We start from the raw sequence: 20100 nt of genomic DNA, 5'->3' as shown, positions 1-20100 counted from the left end.
CAAGAAGTCCTAGTGAGATTCTGTTGTGATTTTTGGACACTGGGAGGACGTTCTGCAGGGAGTATCTGGTCTCAGACCTGTACCTCCCGGTTTGATTTATGTCTCTTTCCATCCTCACCTCAGGCCCTTTCAGGGGATCGTGGGCATGGGTGGAGGAGAGTCCTTCACAAGTTGGTTTTTATGGTGTAGGAACAATGTGGTAGATTTGGGGGTGTCATGGAGGTCTATAACTCCCTAAGTTACTGGCACAGACTTAGAGGGTCTCACAATGAGGGCCAGGGTTTGAATCTAGCCTGCCACTGACTGCCACAGGTCTTGGAGCCACTTACTCAAGGGCTGGGTCTATAAAATGGGCTGAGTGGGACATTGTAGGGACCCAGAGACCCTGGTAACCCTCAGGTCCATCTTCCCTCAGGTCATCGATAAGAACTCAGGTGGCTGGTGGTACGTGCAGATTGGGGGGAAGGAGGGCTGGGCCCCCGCCTCCTACATCGATAAGCGCAAGAAGCCCAACCTAAGCCGCCGAACCAGCACTCTGACCCGGCCCAAGGTGCCCCCACCCGCGCCCCCCAGCAAACCTAAGGAGACTGAGGAGAATCCCGTGGGTGCCTGTGAGAGCCAGGACTCCCCGCTGAAGCTTAAGTATGAGGAACCCGAGTATGACATCCCTGCCTTTGGCTCTGACTCAGAGCCTGAGCTGAGTGAGGAGCCCACAGAGGACAGAGGCTCCGGTGACAGGCGTCCTGCCCAGCCCCGGAGACCCTCGCCTGCCTCCTCCCTGCAGAGGGCCCGCTTCAAGGTAGGCGAGTCTTCCGAGGACGTGGCCCTGGAAGAGGAGACCATCTATGAGAATGAGGGATTCAGGCCCTACACAGAAGATGCCCTGTCTGCCAGAGGCTCCTCTGGGGATAGCGACTCCCCTGGAAGCTCCTCACTGTCTCTCGCCATGAAAAATTCCCCCAAATCAGGTTCTCCCAAATCATCCTCACTCCTAAAGCTCACGGCGGAGAAGAACACGCAGGCAGAACGGGGCAAAAACCAGTCCAACGTCTCCTTCGCCTCCTCCATCACCATCAACACGGCCTGCTCCTCCTCCTCCTCCTCCTCTTCCTCCTTGTCCAAGAACAGTGGTGACACAAAGCCACGCTCTGCCTCAGATGCAGGCGTCCGTGGCGCCCCCAAGGTCGGGACCAAGAAAGACGCCACCGCTGCCGACGTGAAGGCCGGGCTGGCCTCCTGTGCCCGGGCCAAGCCATCCGTCCGACCAAAGCCAGTCCTGAACCGAGCTGAGTCTCAAAGCCAGGAAAAGATGGACATTCGCTCCTTACGGCGCCAGCTGAGGCCCACAGGCCAGCTCCGGGGGGGCCTCAAGGGCTCTAGGAGTGAGGACTCAGAGCTGCCCCCCCAGACAGCCTCTGAGGGGTCCAGGAGAGGCTCTGCTGACGTCATCCCCCTCCCAGCCGCCACTCCCCCATGTGCTCCCAAGAAGGAATGGGAAGGGCAAGGCGCCACCTACGTGTCATGCAGTGCCTATCAGAAAGTCCAGGACTCCGAGATCAGCTTCCCTGTGGGCGCTGAGGTGCACGTGCTGGAAAAGGCAGAAAGTGGATGGTGGTACGTGAGGTTTGGGGAGCTAGAGGGCTGGGCTCCTTCCCACTATTTGGTGCCCGAGGAGAACCAGCAATCTGACGCTGCCGCCGGCAAAGAGCCAGACACAGTAAAGAGCACTCAGAATGAAGGCAAGTCGGACAGTCTGGAAAAGATGGAGAAGCGGGTGCAGGCACTGAACACTGTGAACCAGAGCAAGAGGGTCACCCCACCCATCCCCTCTAAGCCTCCTGGGGGTTTCGGCAAGACCTCAGGCACTGTAGCGGTGAAGATGAGGAACGGTGTGCGGCAGGTTGCAGTCAGGCCCCAGTCTGTGTTTGTGTCTCCGCCACCCAAGGACAATAACCTGTCCTGTGCCCTGCGGAGGAATGAGTCACTGACAGCCACTGACAGCCTTAGAGGTGTCCGCAGGAACTCCTCCTTTAGTACTGGGCGGTCAGCAGCCGCTGAGGCCAAGGGCCGCTTGGCAGAGCGGGCTGCCAGCCAGGGCTCAGAATCCCCCCTGCTGCCTACACAGCGCAATGGCATCCCCATCTCCCCTGTGCGCCCTAAGCCCATTGAGAAGTCTCAGTTCATCCACAACAACCTCAAAGATGTGTACATCTCTATTGCAGACTACGAGGGGGATGAGGAGACGGCCGGCTTCCAAGAGGGGGTGTCCATGGAAGTGCTGGAGAGGAACCCCAATGGCTGGTGGTACTGCCAGATCCTGGATGAGGTGAAGCCCTTCAAGGGCTGGGTACCCTCCAACTACCTTGAGAAGAAAAACTAACAGACACTGGGTCCCTCCAGACTCAGTGCGCTGCTCTCGCTGCCACTGGATGAGTGGTGGCGTGCAGACAGGGAAGGACAGTGGGAGGGGGGAGGGGGGACGATGAACCCTGCAGAATATGTGACCCCCAAAGACACCCTCCAGCTGGAAGGGAGGGTGTGATGGGTGCACACACTTAGTAGGAGAAAGGGAATGGCAGGGCTGTCCTGGGCCCGGAACCCCTGCACGCACACTGGTGACTTTGCTGATGGACCGTATGCCGTTTAGAACAGGCCGTGTGGGAAAGCCCAATTGTGCCTTTGCTGCAGATCTGGAAAAGATGTCACGAGGTGTGTCCAGGGTCCTGCCCCTGCCTCTGGAAGTCACCCTTGTGTTATCCTAATGATGTGTTTGGCATTGTGTCGGTTTCTAGTACACCACTGACCACTGGTGGGTGTCTGGAAGACCACCAGCTCTGGGGCTTGGCGGCGTCTCCTGAGAGCTCAGCCCTTTCAGGGGCCAGGCCACAGCCTATTTGGTAGCTAAGAGTTCCCAGATGCCAACAAGGACTGCCTGCCTTTGCTGTGCTGACCTGGCCCTGGGAAGAGAGCCTGCCCTCCTCAGGGCACATGGAGGACACTGGGAGTTGACCTGGAGGATGGGTGGTGCCGAGCTCCTCGTGATCTAGAATTGTTGAGGAGTTCCCGCTAGGCAATTCCTTGTGCATGTTTGGGAAGGGGTTATTGGTTTGGAGGTTATAAATCAGGAGTTTGGTTTGGGGTTTATTTTAGAAATTGTTTGGGGGCCCGAAGGTCTCAGCCTCACATAGGAGAGGGCATAGTAGTGGGTGGGGTTTTCTGTTGAATTTCAGCGGGATGTTTTATTTAGAATTTGGTTTAACGTTTTTTGCCTTTCCGTAAGCCAGGCTGTTTGTTTAGGTTTCCACTGTGTGCAGTGCCCTAGCGTGGCACCTCACCAGGGAATTTGGGACTGGGTAAAGCCAGGTCCTGGGCTCGGTGAAACAGTGTTCAGGTTCCTGCCCAAGAGGGAAGGGGGGCATTGGTAGAATCCAGGCTGCTGGGTGACTACTCTGCCCGCTTCTGCTCACTTTCCCCAACCTGGACAGGGCCCAAAGAAAGCCTTACTATGGAGAAGTCACCACCAATCCTGGGCAGAAGGGACCCTGGCTGGGTCAGCCTGGAGCAGACACCCACACTGTGCCCCTTAGCCTGCTGGCAATGCTACAGGTGCCCAAGAATATGGAGGACTTCGAAGCCAGGAACCAACCCTGTCTTTCCAAGGGGCAGTGCCCCAGGGGACAGAAGCAAAAGAATGGAATTCGCCACAGTCCTCTGTCAGTTTGGGGTTATGATTTCATGATTGACATTTCAGAGGGGGACCCTCCAGAGAGATGCCCAGTGGGCTTCCTCCGAGGACTCCCCTCATGCTGGGAGTGGATTCCATATGTGCCTTTGATCTGGGACAGGTCCTGCCTCACAGTCTCTGGCTGAGCTGCCAGTGTCTCCCCCAACCAAGGGCTGCTGGTTCCGACAGATGACAGATTGGGGGAAAGAGCGCCCCCAGCCCTCCTCCCAGGCAGGTCTGCCTTCAGCTCCCAACCCTAACCTCCTGGATTCCCAGCCCATGTCCCTCCCACATGTGGACGCAAACCGCTAGCCTCCTTTGTCAAAAGCCCATGGTGACATTGTTCTATTCCCTTTTCTGTGTTCCTGAGTTTGTTTAAAATTGAAGTTAGTTATTTTCTTCTGCTGGACAGTATTAAATAGAGCGGGATGTTGAGTTAATTTGCTAGGTTGCAGTACTAACGGTAGTGTTTTAGTGTCTTCATGATATTATTTGTACTTATTTGAACAATAATGATAAAGAAGTGGTTCATTATTTCTTAATTAATGCACTTTAAATGAGGTGGAATGGAAAGAGAACCCGGGGAGCGAAGTGCATTACTTAAAGATGCAGTATATACCCTTCTCATTTTAAAACAGCACATATTTATTAAAAGAAGAAAAAGTAATTTATGACTATTTAAAATAAAATTTAAAAGTAGAGTGACTGTCAGGTGAAAGGACCTTCCACGTAGCTGTCTGCCAGGGGGATGGCCCATGCCTCACTCCTCAGATGTCTGCATTGAGCCAGCTCCATGATTAGTAGGCCAGCCAGGCACAGAGCATCTCAGTTGGGCTGGACCACCGAGATCCCAGAGCTGCCCTTTCCCACCGTTCCCGCCCTCTGCACTACGTCCCTCTGTCTGCACCTCAAAGACCTTCTCCCAACTCCCAGGGTCCTGAAATCAGACTCCTTAAAAGCAGGACTGGACGGGATCTTAGGGGTCACCCCATCCCATCTCTTCTTGTTACTTTAGCCCAAGGACAGGAAATGACTTTCCCCAAATCACCCAATTAATGTCAGGTTTACCCACTGCATTTAATCCTGCATTCCTCTACTGTCCCTGTGTTTATGTGTGGTCATTGTGTTTACATTGTAACATCCAGCCCCAAGGATGGCTGGGAGTTGCTCAGGCATCTGGGAAAAGTGGGGAATGTTGCCACCTAGTGTCAGGATGTAGACTTGGTCAACAGATGGTGATAGCCAAGGTCCTCACCACCAGCCCATTAGGGCACAGCACAAACCCTACAAGCCCAAAGAATACTTGAAACAAGAAGGGTGCATGCCAGGCCTCGTGTCCCTGGATCCTAGCCCTGCCCAGGCAAGAGGGCCTTTCCCTAGAGCTAAGGAGCTGCTTTGTGACATTGTGACTGTGGCAGCAGTGGAGGAGGGAAGGGCCTGGGGCTCTGACCCATCTGGAGGAAAACCAGATCGGACTAAAGGGGGGAAAAAAGTGGAATCTCAGCACTGTCCAAACCTACTTTTCCATTAGTTATGATTGAAAATGTGAAATGACATTGTATTGCTGTATACTGCAACTTTAATCATAATGAGCCCTTCTGAGGTCATTATTGAGGTTTGTATAATGCCCGAAGATGCATCGTTGGTGCTTTTTCTTTCAGTTTCAAAACCCTTTTCTTCTATTACAGGGTGGAGGGGAAGTCTTCAGACCTTACTCTTCCTTACTGGCTCCTCTGTGTTCTCATAGTGGGCAACAAGAGATAGCTGGGGGGTGGGGGTGTCCATCAGCAGCCAGTTCCTGTCTGTCTTGAGACACCCACCCTTTACAGCCTGGGTTCTATTTGCAAGGCCTCAGCCCTTCCACCCCCAGCCTGGCCCCAAGGGTTCCTCTTTCTCACTCCTAATGGACGAAGGCATTATATAGAATCATTGTAGCCACTTTGAGATGTTAGAGCCGCGCATTTTACTGGCATTTATATCCATTGCTTTCTTCAGCAAGGCATGTTACTACTTTTATCGTCTAAGGAAAAAAGACGAGGGAATTTCAACCAAACATTATTTTCATATGACTAGTACTTGCAGAGTAGGCGTAGAGCTATTTAAGTTGTAGTGTTCTGTTTTTAGGAGGAAGGGAAAGGTGAGATCAGCCCTGCTTCTCCTGGGTTTGACTAATCTATAACTTCTTCAAAGTTTCTCACTTCCCCATTCCCTCCAAATACTTTGCATTCTCTATGGAAAATGGAAACAATCTGAGACAGAAAAAGTGCAATATTACCAAGAGGGACGTGGGACAGAGTGGAGGGAGACGCTATTGAATCTGCGGGAAATAGGAGGGCATCTGGGAGGAGTCAGGACTGTGGAGCACGTGGGTGGGCCATGGATTTGATCTCTAGGCAGGCCCACTGTCTTATCTCCTCCCCACTCCCCTGGCATGAAGAAAGGGGTAGCCACCAGAGGACAGCCCACTAGTGTTGTCCACCTAGAAGAAGGGGTCTGGGGAGGTGGCATGGTGCTCTTGGCCTCCAGCCCAGTCCCCAGAGCAGAATGAGGATATCCAATACCCACTCCCATTTGCATTCCCCTCCTGCAGCCAGCTGCTCAGAGAGACCCGTCTAGAATCGATGCCCAGCAGCCCTCTCTCCCCAGCCCTGTGTGGGCTACGATGCTCTGGATGTGTGTTTGAGTCTTTCTAAATCTATGGACAGGAATCCTGGCTGTAAGCAAACTCATTTGGAGGGTGGGTACTTTAAACCCTCCTACCCAGTTAAGACCCAATTGCTACAGGCCTACAGTAGGCCTGGGACTGAGTCCCGGCCACCCATTCATCTCAGTGACGTGGGCGAAAGGCATGAGCCCTGCCTCTGACAACAGAAACCCCCATGACAGGTACACACCAGCCTCCTTTCACGTACATCAAGGTGAGTGGCAGGCTAAGGTGTTTTCTGGGGGGTGAGGAACAAGTCCAGGGCTCAGCCCCCCCCCGGGATAGTACAGCCTTGCGGGTGTGTTCCTTCTCTGTAGTACTGTAGGCCTGCTGCTCCGACCCACCTTTGTGAATTTCTATACAAATAGGGAGGGGGACCAGGCCCCTTCTGGGGTCTCTCCTTGGAATAGATATGGCTGGCTGCACAGCTGATCACTGGAGCATCGGTGCAGCTCTCTGGAAAGACAGCAGTCCACATCACTAACCAGTTAAGATTCCCTCGCTTTTTTGAGGGCTGAGAGAGCAGTGTTTGTGTGCATGTGTGTGTATGTATGTGTGATGGTGGTGGTCATTTCCACATACGTGGATATTACGAGTGCATGTTTGTGTGAGAGACTGGTGGTAATTTCCCACTTGAACTAAATGGCATGGGGCTAGAGGAAATAAATACAGGGCAGGAGGTCTCCATTGAACTAGTCCTTGGCATTGGGCAGGTCCCAAGGGACTCACAGCTTCTGGCAGCACGTTACGTGTGTCATTCACACAATTCTGGCTGGAGAGTGCAATGTATCTTTTAAATTTGTCTTTGTAATTATTTTATTATTTAGTTGGAAACTTCACACTGGCATTAGCGGATCTAACAGAAGCAGCCCAGGTCAGCCTCCAGGCACCAAGATGAAGACATGGAGTAGATACTGTTGAGTATGGAAGCGCTGAGGTGGTTAAATTAGCGGACCCCCCTTCTTGGCATGAGAATCCCCAGGGCACCCAAGAGCTGCTCGCTGGCCTTTGCTTTGTTTCTGAGGGAGAGGCAGGCTGGGCAGCGTCAGAGCTACTCAGGACTAGGACCTGCGTGTATCCACACAGCAGTGCCTCCTATCCCCACTGCAAGCCTCGAGTGTTTCCTGGGAGTGTGGAGGGCTTCTCAAGACCTGAGATTTTTGTCTAAATCCCATTTGGGGTGGTCTCATGTCCCTGGGTTTCGCCAACTCTGTGATTAGAGCCAGATAGGACAAGGTCGGTGACCTTTGGCCTTAGCATTGCTTTTGACTACTGCCTTGTTCTCTGCATCTGGGCCCCCAGGCCACAGAGTGGGCACATTGGTGCTTGTAGATTGAATGGAAGGGTTTCCTTTCCAACACCTCGTGGCATGTGACGTCCCCCTTCCCCTGTCTTGTCTAACTCTCAATGGCCATCGCAGTCTAGGGCCTAGTGGCCTTAGAGCCGAGTCCCCTGGTGCTGAAGGTCCCTACCTTACTCCAAGTCTCATTCTGGACAATGGGCTGTGTCTTTGGAAGTGTGAGAGAATTGTGTTAGTGCAAAAGGATGTATCTTGCATGTTGGCAAGCCAGTGGGAGGCATGTTGGCAAGCTGAGTACGTATGTTTGCGGTTACCGGGGCTTCCCGTCCCTGCACTGGGAGGAGGCTTCCAGAAGATGTCTTTTAGGCAGAGAAGGTATGGGAAGGCTGAACAAGGGTTTGGAGTTATGTTGTCTTTATTGATGGAAGAAGGAAGGAGTCACTTCGTGTTGGAAAATGAAGAGATCAGGTTTACAGGGATTTTTGTTACTCACCAGCCAAGAGTCCAGCCAGAGGAAACTTACTCACTGGGCCACAGCCAGGCTTCCATTTTCATTGACTGTCTTAGGGAAGAGGCCATAAACCAATGTTCGGGTTTGGGGGCCCTTTTCCAGAAGACAAACCCGTCTCCCAGATTCCCAATAGTTTTTGCCCAATGCATTTTGTCCAATACAGAGCTAGCCAGCCTGCCAAACTACAAATCAGAGGCCATTGACCATAATAGGCCACACAGTAGGGACCCAGCATCCCCATCCTAGAACTTAAGAGCCCAGGCCTATCGAGGAGGCAGGTGGCCTCGTTTCTTGTTGACACAGGACGCTGTCCCCAAGGCTCTAATAGAACCTGTGGTTCTAGCTGCTGAGTTGGCCTCCTGCTGCCTATCAGACCAGAGGGAGTACACCAACATCCCCACAGAAACTTTTTGTTTTCCAGTGGCTTCTACTGAGGCACACCGTTTGAGTTTACTTCAAAGAGTGCAGTTACCATTCTTAAATTTACAACTTGTCCCCTGCAACAGAGGACGTGGGTGTCCCCACGAGTTACGAGAGGTCTGGAAGGTGACTTGTAAGGCAGATGTGCGTGGTCACTCCTGCAGCATGGATATGTGGACTGTGCGGTGGGAGCAAACAGGTGGATGTCCCTGGGACTCCTGAATCACAGGGACTTCTCGTAGTATCCACTCATCCCTGGTCAGCGTAGTGGGGTCAGCAGGAGCCCTTCCCCCACGTTCTTCCTCCCCACCTCAGCAGAGAAACAAAGACATTGGATGCTGTCAGGGTCCATGCACGTGCTGACATATCTCCAGGATCCTCAGTGGTGCTAAACTATCTTCATGTTTCTCATAGTGGGTTGTTTTTATAAGCCTCATCACAGACATGCGGTGTCTTTGGGGGAGGGACGCAGCCCCCGTGACCTGCCACTTTCTGGGTGTCCTTTATCACTTTGAAGGGATTCTTTGGTCTGTAGGAATGACCTGTCTTGGGATGCTTCTAGACTTTAAAATTTGGGTTGTTTTGTTTAATATTTTGTTTATGTTTACATGCATCTTGTATTTCCCTAAAAACTAAATAAAGTTTTTGACCTTTTTAACTGAACAGAATCACTTGATTCTCTCTGGCACCAGAGGACCCATTCAGCTGACCAGCAAAAGGCCCACAGCCCAAACAGCAGCTGACTCCAGAATCAGCCGGCTCAAGGGGATGGGACAAGGGAGGGGAGGCCAGCTCCCAAAAGCTCCTCCAACTCCTCCCCACCTGCAGGCAGCTTTCTAGGAGCAGCCAAAGCCGGACCCTGGTCCTTACCTAGTTGGTTGGTCTCTAGTAAGCAGGGGAAAAAATGGACCTGAGGTCATTTTGAAGGCAAGCTGACTAGGCGGTGAAAGCCTCCCCCAGAAAAGGATGTGAGCAGGCATCCACAAGTGTCTGGGGTCTGGCCCTGAGAATGTACACAGCTGTAACACTGTCTAGACCCTGGGCTCAGTCTACCTACCTCTTCCCCATTCCAGCCACAGAGCTGACTGCTGTTCCCCTGTTAGTCTCTAGGTGGTGATGCTCACCTCACAGGATCTCTGGCCTAAGGAACAGCACAGCATGTCTGTGGCTTCCCTTGGTGTCCTGCCTAAGCTTGTTCCCTGACTCCAAGTCCTGAGTCCACCAGAAGGGCAGCAGCTTCTCTCAACTTAAAAGGCTTGCCTGGTATTATGGACCCCACTCTCTGAACCCCATGCCGTGCTCCAAAGCCTGACTCTAAGGACGCCTCTCTGTCATAGGACCTTTGGGACTCACGGGTCCACGGTTACCAAAGAGACTGGGACTGTTCCTGGTAGCGCTTAACCACTCGGTGTACTCACACACTGGTCCCCCTCCCAACCTCCAGACGCACAGCACAGCCCTCAGGCTGGTCCAAAATCACCTTTATTCACAAACACAGTGACCCAGTTCACAAAGGAGGCAGTACTGCCTCTGTTGTAGCAGAATGGACAATGGCTTCTTTTCCCACCTCCAGCCAGCCAGCCAACTCTGCGCTCAGACTTTCTCCATCTCTAGGACAAGCCCCCAGCTAGATGGGGCAACTTACCAGCTCCAGCCTGCTCTCACGGAAAGGGCCTGTCAGGTCCAGTGACTGAAGAGTGAGACCCAGGGTGGCACAGATTCCCCAGGTCCCTGCTAGGGCAGTGCAGGCAAATGCCCACCCTGGCATACGGTTCCCAATGCCTCCCCAATACATTTCCCCTAAGAGACACCCTAGCTAGAGGAGCTCCCAGGAACCACGTGGAGCGTATTCTACCCCCGAACCACTTGACACAGGGGAAGCTGAGGTTTGGAGGATGGCCTCTGGCTAGGACCCAAAACTGGCCAGTGGCCAGGACAGAGCCCCGGGCCCTGCCTGTCAAGGCAGACGCCATCTCGGAGGGTATAAAACTGAGGGCCAAAGGCCGAAAGGCTGGGAGAGCCTAGGCTGGGACTCCACAGTAACCAGAAGAGGCAGAGAGAGCTGCAGGAGCAATAGCCCAAGAGTGATGGACACTCCCTTAGCAGGGCCAGGAGCCTGGCCTTCACAATCCACCCTCCTAACGGGTCTCCAGTCTGGTCCCTGGCCCACATGTTGATAGCCTTCCCTAACCTCCCAGCACTTCTGATGTCTTCATGGAGGGGGACTCCTGGGGACAGATGCCCTTGAACCAGCCACACTAACTTGGCTCCCACACGGGAGGAAGGGCACAGGTGGATGTCAGTGGCTCCCCATCCAAGAGAGGCTCATCCACCTCTTGGGAGGCCTCCAGCCCGCAGTTTCATCTTGGGGTTGGCACGACTGCCCATGAACCTCGTGTCAGGGCCTGGGATAGATTCTGAGTGCCTAATCTCTGCTGCCCTTCACTTGGCAACCCCCCAACAGTAGCATTTTAGGAGCCCCCAGGTTGGAATTAACCCACAAACAAAACTCACAAACCAAATAAATAAATTAATTAAAATAAGGAAAAGGGCTGTCCATAGCCCAGGAACACCCCCCCCCCCATCCCACTGAGGGCCCCTGTTCCTCCTGGGCACACGATGGCAGGATCAGCCCAGGCCAAGGCTGGCACTGAGATGAGGGAGGACAGGCCTTAGGGGTGGCTGTGGACCTGTTCCTTGAGACCCTGACAACAGAAAGAGCCACCTCAGCCTATACTGAAGGGCCCCCTAGGTAACGGCACCAGAGAGGTGATTGGTGCAAGTTATGGCAAGGAGAGATCCTGAACGTGGCAGGTCTGCACGAGGTCAAGGACCTAGGACCCAGAATCTGCAGCCTGTCTGTTTACCCACTCTGGGTAAGGAGAAGGAGACAGGGCATGCAGTTTGCAGCTGCCCAGGGCGGAAGGAGTCTGCTGGCCTCCTCCCAAGCTGCCCAGGGGAAGCTACATGTAGTTCGAGCTCTCTGAGGTGCCACACAGAGAAATCTTAGAAATCTGCCTAGATCGTGAGGTCTGGCAACAAGCTGAGACTCTGCCTCAGCCCCTCACAATGCAGAGATCTGAGTAAAGAGGGAGACTGTGGGGTAGCTTCTCCCCTCCCTTCCATTTATTATGTTCTATTGTGCCCCCACCTCCCTGCCTCAGATCCTCTCAGCTCAAACCTTCGGGGACCTTGGATTCCCATGTTTAATGGAAAAGGAGGAAGAGTTTTCAAAACGTAGAAGAGAAGGGACCCTGTTGGCTTCCCCCTTAGCTGTTGCTGGGCTGACGTCTGCAGAAGTGGACGTGCAGATGGAGCTCTGCAGTGGGCTAGGAGCTGCGGTAGGTCTTGATGATGTCTTTGATGGGGCGTCGGCAGATAGGGCAGCAGGCGTGCAGGGCCTTCTTGAGGCGCAGGCCGCAGGAGTAACAGAGGCACATGTGGCCACATGTATAGATGACTGTGTCCACTGCGTGTTCATAGCAGATAGTACACTCATCACTCCACTGGCCCATACCCGGGGTCACCGGTGACTCGGGCAGGCTCACAGGTGAGTTGGGGACTGTCCCTGAGAACAAAAGCACTCATCAACATGGGCTGTGATCCAGCCCAGCACAGGGCCTGTGAGAAAAGAGCCCCTGGGCTCAAGTCTTCCTCCAGGATGGAAAGCCAGCTGTTCACACTAACAACCCATCTGCCTGCCCAAGGAAGAAACTCAGCTCCAGCAGCCTGGCTCTGGCCACACAGCCCCAGACCAGGCAGGGCCAGAGTGACAGTGACAGGGAAGAAGGACTTCCCAGGTCTTTGAAGGCATGACCCTCCTGCACTAACCCTGGTATCCGCTGTGTGCATTTTCAGAAGTTCCCTGGAGGATCAGATACACTCTTCTGGGCTCCATGGCACCTCTACTCACATAGCCACACAACCCACCACCACCACACATATACACACAACAATTGAAAATAAATCTTAAAAGAAGATTTTTTAAAAAGCCACAGCTGCTTCTCTGTGGTGGTTTGAACAGGTATGGCTCCCATAGCCTCGTGTGTGTGTGTGTGTGTGTGTGTGTGTGTGTGTGTGTGTGTGTGTGAATGCTTGGCCCATGGGGAGTGGCACTATTAGGAGGTGTGGCCTTGTTAGAAGTGTCACTGTGGAGGCGGGCTTACAAGCTCAAATCTGGCCAGTGTGACAGTTTCTCCTTCTGCTGTCTGCAGATCAAGATGTAGAACTCTCAGCTCCTTCTCCAGCACCATGTCTGCCTGCACACTGCCATGTCCCACCATCGTGATAATGGGACTAAATCTTTGAAAGTGTAAGCCTGCCCCAATGAAATGTTTTCCTTTATAAGAGTGGCGTGGTGTCTCCTCACAGCAATAGCAACCCTGACTAAGATAATTGAAGAGATGTGTCTACAGTTAGGAGAGCTTGCTGCTCTTCCAGAGGACCAGAGTTTGATTCTGAGCACCCATATCAGTTAGCTCACAATTGCCTGCAGCCTGTAACTCCAGCTCCAGGCATCCAACACATCTTCAAACCTCAACAGTCACTGTACACATTCATGCACACACACATACACACACACATACACACACACACACACACACACACACACACACACACAAAATTTTAAAAAATAACTTTTTAAAGAATAAAAGTCCCCTGGTGAGAGCTGCCAGCCCCAGGCCTAACAAAGGCTGCACTGTCCCTCTCTGGTATGAACGAGGAGGAAAGCATTGGCCCAACCCCAGGGCCTTGGTACTCACCACCAGTAGAGCCACCCAGAGGCCCAGAACTGCAGGTGCTGAGCAGGGGGTCAGAGAGGCAGCTGCCCAGGGCACTGGGCGAGGTTGGAGTGGAGGCAGGTGAGCAGGGGAGAGACGGGCCACCCCGTTCAGCCATGATGGTGGAGCCTGAGAAAGGGGGGGATGGGCCACAGTGCCATGAGCCTAATGGAGAAAGCTTCAGTCCCCACCCCCACAGAGGGCTCCCACACCTGCCTATAGCACAGCCACAGGCTCAGGGTGGGACCCATAGGCTGGCTCAGTCCCCACCCTTGCTCTGTTCTCATCTATAGATCTGGCGGTGGCATCATGTTCTACCTCACCCCCAATTTCCAATCTCACTTCTGCCTAGTTTGGTAGCCCCCTTCCACTCCTAGGTACCTTTGGCCTTCAGGGAATCAAGTCCCTGGCCCTGTTTCTTACCTCAGTCTCCTGTCAGAGTCCTGCCCTCTCTACCACAGTGCCTAGGAACCACCTACTTTCTCTACACTGGCACCCTGGTCCCTATATTCTGTTCCTACAACCTCTCTCTCTCCCTCCCTCTTCCCTGCCTTCCTTCTATAGTCCTTTCCAGAGGTTCATTGTGCACATATGAAACTAGGGACAGAGCCTTTGCCCTCTGAAGGCCGTCCTCAAACCTCAGTCTCTGGACAGCCATGGCTCCCCCTGAATACTACCTCACGGTCACTGACTAGCCGTACCCCGCCACACATCCTGAAGTACTGTCTTCTTTGCCTGAGAATCCAGCTCCATTCTCTAGCAGAACTATGAGCTTGCTGAGAACAAGAAGCCTCACTGCCTGTGATTTCCCACGGGCCTAAAAGAATGCTCTGTGCATAGCAGATGCACTGTAACTCACGTAACAGTGTCATTATTTCTAAGAGTAGGGTGGGTCTCTCTTCCTCCCTTCTCTCCTCTCCCTTCCCCTTCTCCTCCTCCACACTAAAGACTGAACCCAAGGCTTCATTCATGTTAGGAAAGCACTCTATCACTGACCAATGTCCCAATACCCTTATTTAACCTTTTATTTTAAGATAGGATCTCACTAAGTGGCCTAGGCTGGCCTTGAATATATTCTGCAGCCCAGGCAAACCTTGACCATCTAGTCGTCCTGCCTCAACCTACCAAATAGCTGGGATTACAGGCCCAGCTCATATAGTTTCTCTTACTACATTAATATTTTAAATAAATTATTATGTCTTTTCAGAAATGCATACCTATTTATTTTTCTTACCCTACTGCATTGGCTAGCATTTTTAAAACAATGAGAAATGCAAACCTGATAGAGTTGTCTTTAGTAAAAATAGTTTTGATCCATCAATGAACACGAAGAAAGCTGTAGGTTGTGTACATATGGATAAAGGGAATAGCCCTGAGTTATAGGCTTACAGGGGACATTCACAAAGCCAAATATTTACTGTAAGGGGAACAATGAATCTTCATATGCTACTCCTGGCTTTTTTTTATCTCCTTGGAGTCAGTCAGGATTCCCCAGCACCACTTTACTGGCTCACATGCCCAGTTCTCCAAACAGCTCGGGAGCTATTAATAGACTTTGAGTTCTGGGTGGTATTTCTTAACATCCACCTTGACCCACTTACCATCTGGGACAGAAAAAGTCCTGTGTTCTGTTTTAATTCCCTTTTGCTCCACTCTCTAAAGCCCTCCAGATGACAGAGCCTTACTGGAAAGATGCTTAGCTGCTATTGGGCAGTGCTGATGCAAGAGCATACCTTGCCTCTGTGTGTTTCCTTTGTCTGGGAAGCAGTTTAATGGAGCTGATTATCTCATCTCAGTTCAGATTTCTTGTGTGTGCGCTTCCCAATCCAATTCCATTTTAATGAATGGATTCTCACTCACCCTGGACTGATTCATCTTCCTTCCTGCTTGATTTTGTCTCCTCTAACCTGATTCATCTCCCTCCTTCCTGATTTATCTTTCTTCGGCTCTAACTCCTTGGCACTCCTTTGCACAGCCTTTCTATCTGCTTCTCACCATCTCTTCATCTTGTTTCTACAGAGCTGAAAGTCTGCACTGATTTTTATCTGCTTTCACAAGCTCTCCACACTCACAATCTCTACAGCACCACATACATAAACATAAGCACTGGGCTATCCTGGCCCCTCACAGAAGGCAGAGCCCAGAAAGCAGCTCAGGCTTGCTCATCTGCACATACTACCAATACTACCAAGCTGCCTTGGTTGAGCCATGGGGTGGAGAGGCCCAGAGCTCTCCAATCTTGGCTAAAGATACTTCAAATAAAAATATAAATCGTCTAGGTATAGTGGTGTACACCTTTAATCCCAATACTCAGGAGGCAGAGTTGGATCTCTGAGTTTGAAGCCAGGACAGCCAGGGTTATTTAGAGATCCTGTCTCAAAAACAACAACAAAATCAGACATCCAGAATCTATCCTACAGCTACAGAATTAGGATCTCTGGAGGCAGGATTCAAAGATCTGCACTTTATAGTGAGGCTAGTGAGAGATATCCAGCAGGGTAAACCCACCCTGGGTGTGGGTGACACCATCTGATGGGCTGGCTTCCCATGCTGAATAAAAAGGAAAAAGAAACGGAGCTGAGTGAAGACACTCACCTCTCTGACAGATGGACGCAATGTGACCCGCCCCCACATTCCTGCCATTCCTCCCCCACTATGATGGACTGTTCCCTCAAACCATGAGTCAAATCACCCCATCTTCCCTTCAGGTGCCCTTCCTGTCAGACACACAGTAAGGGACACTTACCCCACAGAACAAGCCGCAGAGTGTGGCTTAACATAAGCCCACATCTGCCAATCCTTTCCAACTGCCTCTTCTGAAAAGGGTCTACAACACTGCCATCGCATGCCAAAAGGCCACCTGCTCCGAGATTCTCCTACTCTGACCTCTCTGAAGCAGGTATGCCCGCGAAGACACAAACGTGGTGTTTGGGACTTTTCTGTTGCTGTTTTTCTGTTTTTGAGACAGCTTGCTAAGAAGCTCTGGCTAAGCTGAAACTCAATATGCATACTAGCCTCGAACTTGCAGGGATCCTTCTGCTTCTTCTGCCTTGTAATGTTGGGATTACAGGCATGGACCATCCAACAGTCCCGAGGAAACCAAGTCTCGGTTCACTGCTGGTGGAAACTCCCTATCCCCGATTTTTACACTGAGGCGTATGGATCTGTCCAGGCTGTGTGTCTGTTGCTATGTGAGTTGACCTCTTCCCCAGCCATGGGTGGGCCAGCAGCTTCCGCCCCGCCCAGAACTCACCTAGGGTGACTGTCTAGCTGCTAGGTCCTAGCAGGACCACCATGAACTGGGGGACCGCGCCGGGCACTCACCGAGGATGCGGACCTGCGTGATGGCGCCATGCAGGCTGAAGAGCATCCAGAGGGGCTGCGAGGCGTCCACGCAGAGCTGCATGCCGGCCGCAGAGCCGTTGTGACTCAGGTGCAGCTCTCCGTCGGCGTTGACCACCAGGCCCAGGATGTCGCCGCTGTGCAGAGGCCCGGGCACACGGCACACCGCCCAGAACTCCTTGCGGTCCACTAGGGCCTCGGGGCTGAAGGGCAGGTCGGCCGGCCGCAGCGTGCCAGGGTCGCACGTGGTGACCCCGAAGGACAGCGCGCCGGGTCGCGCACCACCCGAGCGCGTGACCTTGATGAAGATGGTCTCGGCCACGCGCACCGGCCGGCTGGTGAAGACGAGCGCGCGCTCGTCGCGCCCGTGCTCCAGGCGCGCCACCGTCTGCTCGTCCAGGATGCGGACGTGCGCGCCGGCGCGCAGCGCGTGGAAGCGCAGGTCGCCGTCGAGCTGCGCCGGCAGCGCACGGCTGTGCTGCGAGTTGAGCGAGTTCTGCGGGATCGGGCAGCCGGCGGGCGGTGCGCCATCGTCGCCGTCGGTTCCCGGCACGTTGAGGTCGCACAGGCTCACGGACAGGCGCGTCTCGTCCGCCTCGCACCGCAGGGACGGCCGCCGCAGCGCGGTGAAGGAGCGCGGCCGCAGGCAGTCGGGCAGCACCAGCTCGCTATCTGCGACAGGGAGGGCGAGAGACAGGGGGACCGTCACCGTCCTGCACAGCCTGCACCACCGCCACTAAAGATGCTACCACTCGCTCGGGTGCAAAAGCGAGAAGCCAAGGGGGGCGCGGGATGTGCCCTTTAAAGAAAGGCATGCGGCTGGAAGACACCAACTTCAAGGCCATTTAGTTGCTTCTAAATGCTTCCTGGTGGGCAATGCTTTCTCCTCTCTGCCTTCAGTAATCCTACAGAATTTGTAGTGTATTGATTCTTAAACTGTATTAGGAGGGTCTTTTATTTTTCTGAGAAAGAGCTTCATGTCCCAGCCTAGCCTTGAACTCACTGTGTGCCACTTCCCCTCTACGGAAGAAAAAGGTTTCTTAAATTCTAATCCCTAGGACTTCCCTACTTTATGTTTAACTCTAGAATGAGGCCAGAAGTTAATCTTTGGTGGTGTTTCCCAGGCATTGTCCATATTTGTTTGTTTGTTTGTTTGTTTTTGCTTAGAGAGGGTCTCTCAGTTTTGGAACCGGCCAAGTAGACTGGGCTGGCTAGCTAATGAGCCCCAGGAATCCTCCTGTCTCAGTGTCCCCAGCAGTGGGATTATAAACACACCACTACATCCTGCCTTTAGAAGACAACAAACTCAGGTCCTCTTGGTTTTTGCCCACTGGGCGATCTCCCCAGTCCCCAGAGTGGCTTTTAGACAAACAATAACCATTTATCACAGGCACTGTTGATACTGTCACACTGTAGGAGGCCAGAAGGGACCTCTCTACCCCAGTTTCTCTGCATAAACAGTGACATCTAAAACCAATACTTACCCCTTAAGGTTATCATTGTCACATAAAGACATTAATGTGAGGGGAAGTTAATTCACAAGAAATAAAGACTTTTGAGAGCAGCTGTACTGAACTTCAGACCCTGTCTCACTATTCCAGACAGCTAATACAAGCTTCATTTCAAAGACGATATACTCCAGCAAAGAGAAACATGAAACTGTTAGCCAACCGCTCAGAGAAAAGGCATTTTCCATATTTGGATTGTGGCATGACAGAGTCTTTTAAATGTATTTGAGTTTTTTGTTAAGGCAAAAATTGAGTTCTCTATAAACACCAATAATGTTTACCCTTCCATGAGTAATAAACCTTCTATAAAATGTGATAACTTTGGCACATCTCAGAACACTGAGAATCTCTAAATCCTGTGGATAACATCTGGGCATCCATGAAGTATATAAGCCCTTCCATGGGCATGGGCTTCAGGCTCACATCCCTGCTGCACACACTTCCTTTTTCACAACCACCTTTTTCCTCCTACTGTGTCCCGAACACCTCCTTTTCATTCCAACAGCTGTTTCCAGCCATATTTTGTTTGTTTGTTTGTTTGATTTGTTTTGTTTTTTGAGACAGGGTTTCTCTGTGTAGTTTTGGTGCCTGTTCTGGATCTAGCTTTGTAGACCAGGCTGGCCTCGAACTCACAGAGATCTGCCTGGCTCTGCCTCCCAAGGGCTGGGATTAAAGGCGTGCGCCACTGCTGCCCAGCCTCTAGCCTTATTTTAATAAGTATGCTATGTCCTGCTCTGTGGATCTGTCACTCAGTGACAGTAATGACATGTGCTGGGGATAACCCCCTGAACAATATCCTTAAAACAGCCCGTGGAGGCCATCCCACTGTAACCATTTATCACAGCTCAGGGGTGTTGGGTGACAGCCACCCAGAAAGTAGGTTCAATATTTGCAAGGTCTGCCCCGCCCATTCCCTAATGCCATACTCTTTTAGAGGGAGGGGGTTGGTTTTTCAAGATAGGGTTTCTCTGTGTAATAGTCCTGGCTGTCCTGGAACTTTCTCTGTAGACCAGGCTGGCCTCAGACTCACAGAGATCCACCAGCCTCTGCTTCTCCAGTACTGGGATTAAAGGCGTGCTCCATCACAGCCCAGCACCACACTCATTTCAAATGGAACCCCTTCTGCAGAGTTGGCATCCCAAATCTGACTGGCGCCACTGTAAGCCACACCATGACCTATGCCTTCTCAGGAGCCTTCCTGTGCCTAGGTGGGTGGCTAGGGTGCCCAAGTCCTCCAGCAAAGCCTGGAAGATAAGCCAGCAAGAAGAGCAGAGGCCATGGCTGGCCCTCCATGGAAAGTAAAGTATCTAAAGCTCCCTCCTCCACCCCCCCTCCTGTCTCTCCCAGACGTTCTTGTCTGTACTCGGGAAGGTGATGCCCCTTCCTCTTAAGTCTCACGCTGCTCCAAAAGCTTCCTGGGGGCCTGGCTGCTTGGGTTTCCCTGCGTTGCCTTGGCAAGGAGGAGGGAGCCAACCGGAAAACTCGATTATTCCAGGGAATTGACTCTGACAATGATGGCCATGGCTTGGAGGCTGGGGATGTGCAGAGGCAGAGGTGAGGGGAAACGGGTAGACAGGAAGGAAGAGGAGGTCAAGGGAGGCAGATAGGGTGGGGAGGGCCTGGGCCCTAAAGAACCAGTTTCAGCTCCCTGGCCCCTCAAGGATTCCAGTACTGGGTCTTGGGAACTCTGGGGAGTTGGAAGTAGAGAGAAGAGGGGAACATCACCGAGAAGTGGTTCGGAGATGCCCATCCATGACCTATGGGAAAGATCTCACACAGGCTACCTCATACTCCGGACAGTCTGTTCAGT

The 20100-nt window shown here is 52.4% G+C and overlaps 2 protein-coding genes across 4 annotated transcripts in view; one reads left to right on the top strand and one right to left on the bottom strand.

The window, feature by feature from the left end:
* Sh3pxd2a (SH3 and PX domains 2A) overlaps positions 1-9322 on the top strand; it is a 160511-nt gene extending 151189 nt beyond the window's left edge. For both annotated transcript variants that reach the window (XM_036171892.1, XM_036171883.1), the window contains one exon: positions 416-9322. In XM_036171892.1, coding sequence (XP_036027785.1) covers positions 416-2380 — 1965 coding nt within the window. In that variant the 3' untranslated portion in view covers positions 2381-9322. The remainder of the gene's footprint in view (positions 1-415) is intronic.
* A 797-nt stretch (positions 9323-10119) lies between these two features.
* Positions 10120-20100, bottom strand: part of Neurl1 (neuralized E3 ubiquitin protein ligase 1) — an 81439-nt gene continuing 71458 nt past the window's right edge. Inside the window, exons 4-6 of one of the 2 annotated variants that reach the window (XM_036171904.1) lie at positions 16765-17454; positions 13423-13569; positions 10120-12227 (exon numbers count right to left, since the gene is read on the bottom strand). In XM_036171904.1, coding sequence (XP_036027797.1) covers positions 11989-12227; positions 13423-13569; positions 16765-17454 — 1076 coding nt within the window. In that variant the 3' untranslated portion in view covers positions 10120-11988. The remainder of the gene's footprint in view (positions 12228-13422; positions 13570-16764; positions 17455-20100) is intronic. The other variant, XM_036171912.1, reaches the window with a different exon arrangement.

Source organism: Onychomys torridus, chromosome 1, assembly GCF_903995425.1.
Source record: "Onychomys torridus chromosome 1, mOncTor1.1, whole genome shotgun sequence".
NCBI classification, from domain to species: domain Eukaryota; kingdom Metazoa; phylum Chordata; class Mammalia; order Rodentia; family Cricetidae; genus Onychomys; species Onychomys torridus.
This window is presented reverse-complemented; position numbering and strand designations above follow the sequence as displayed.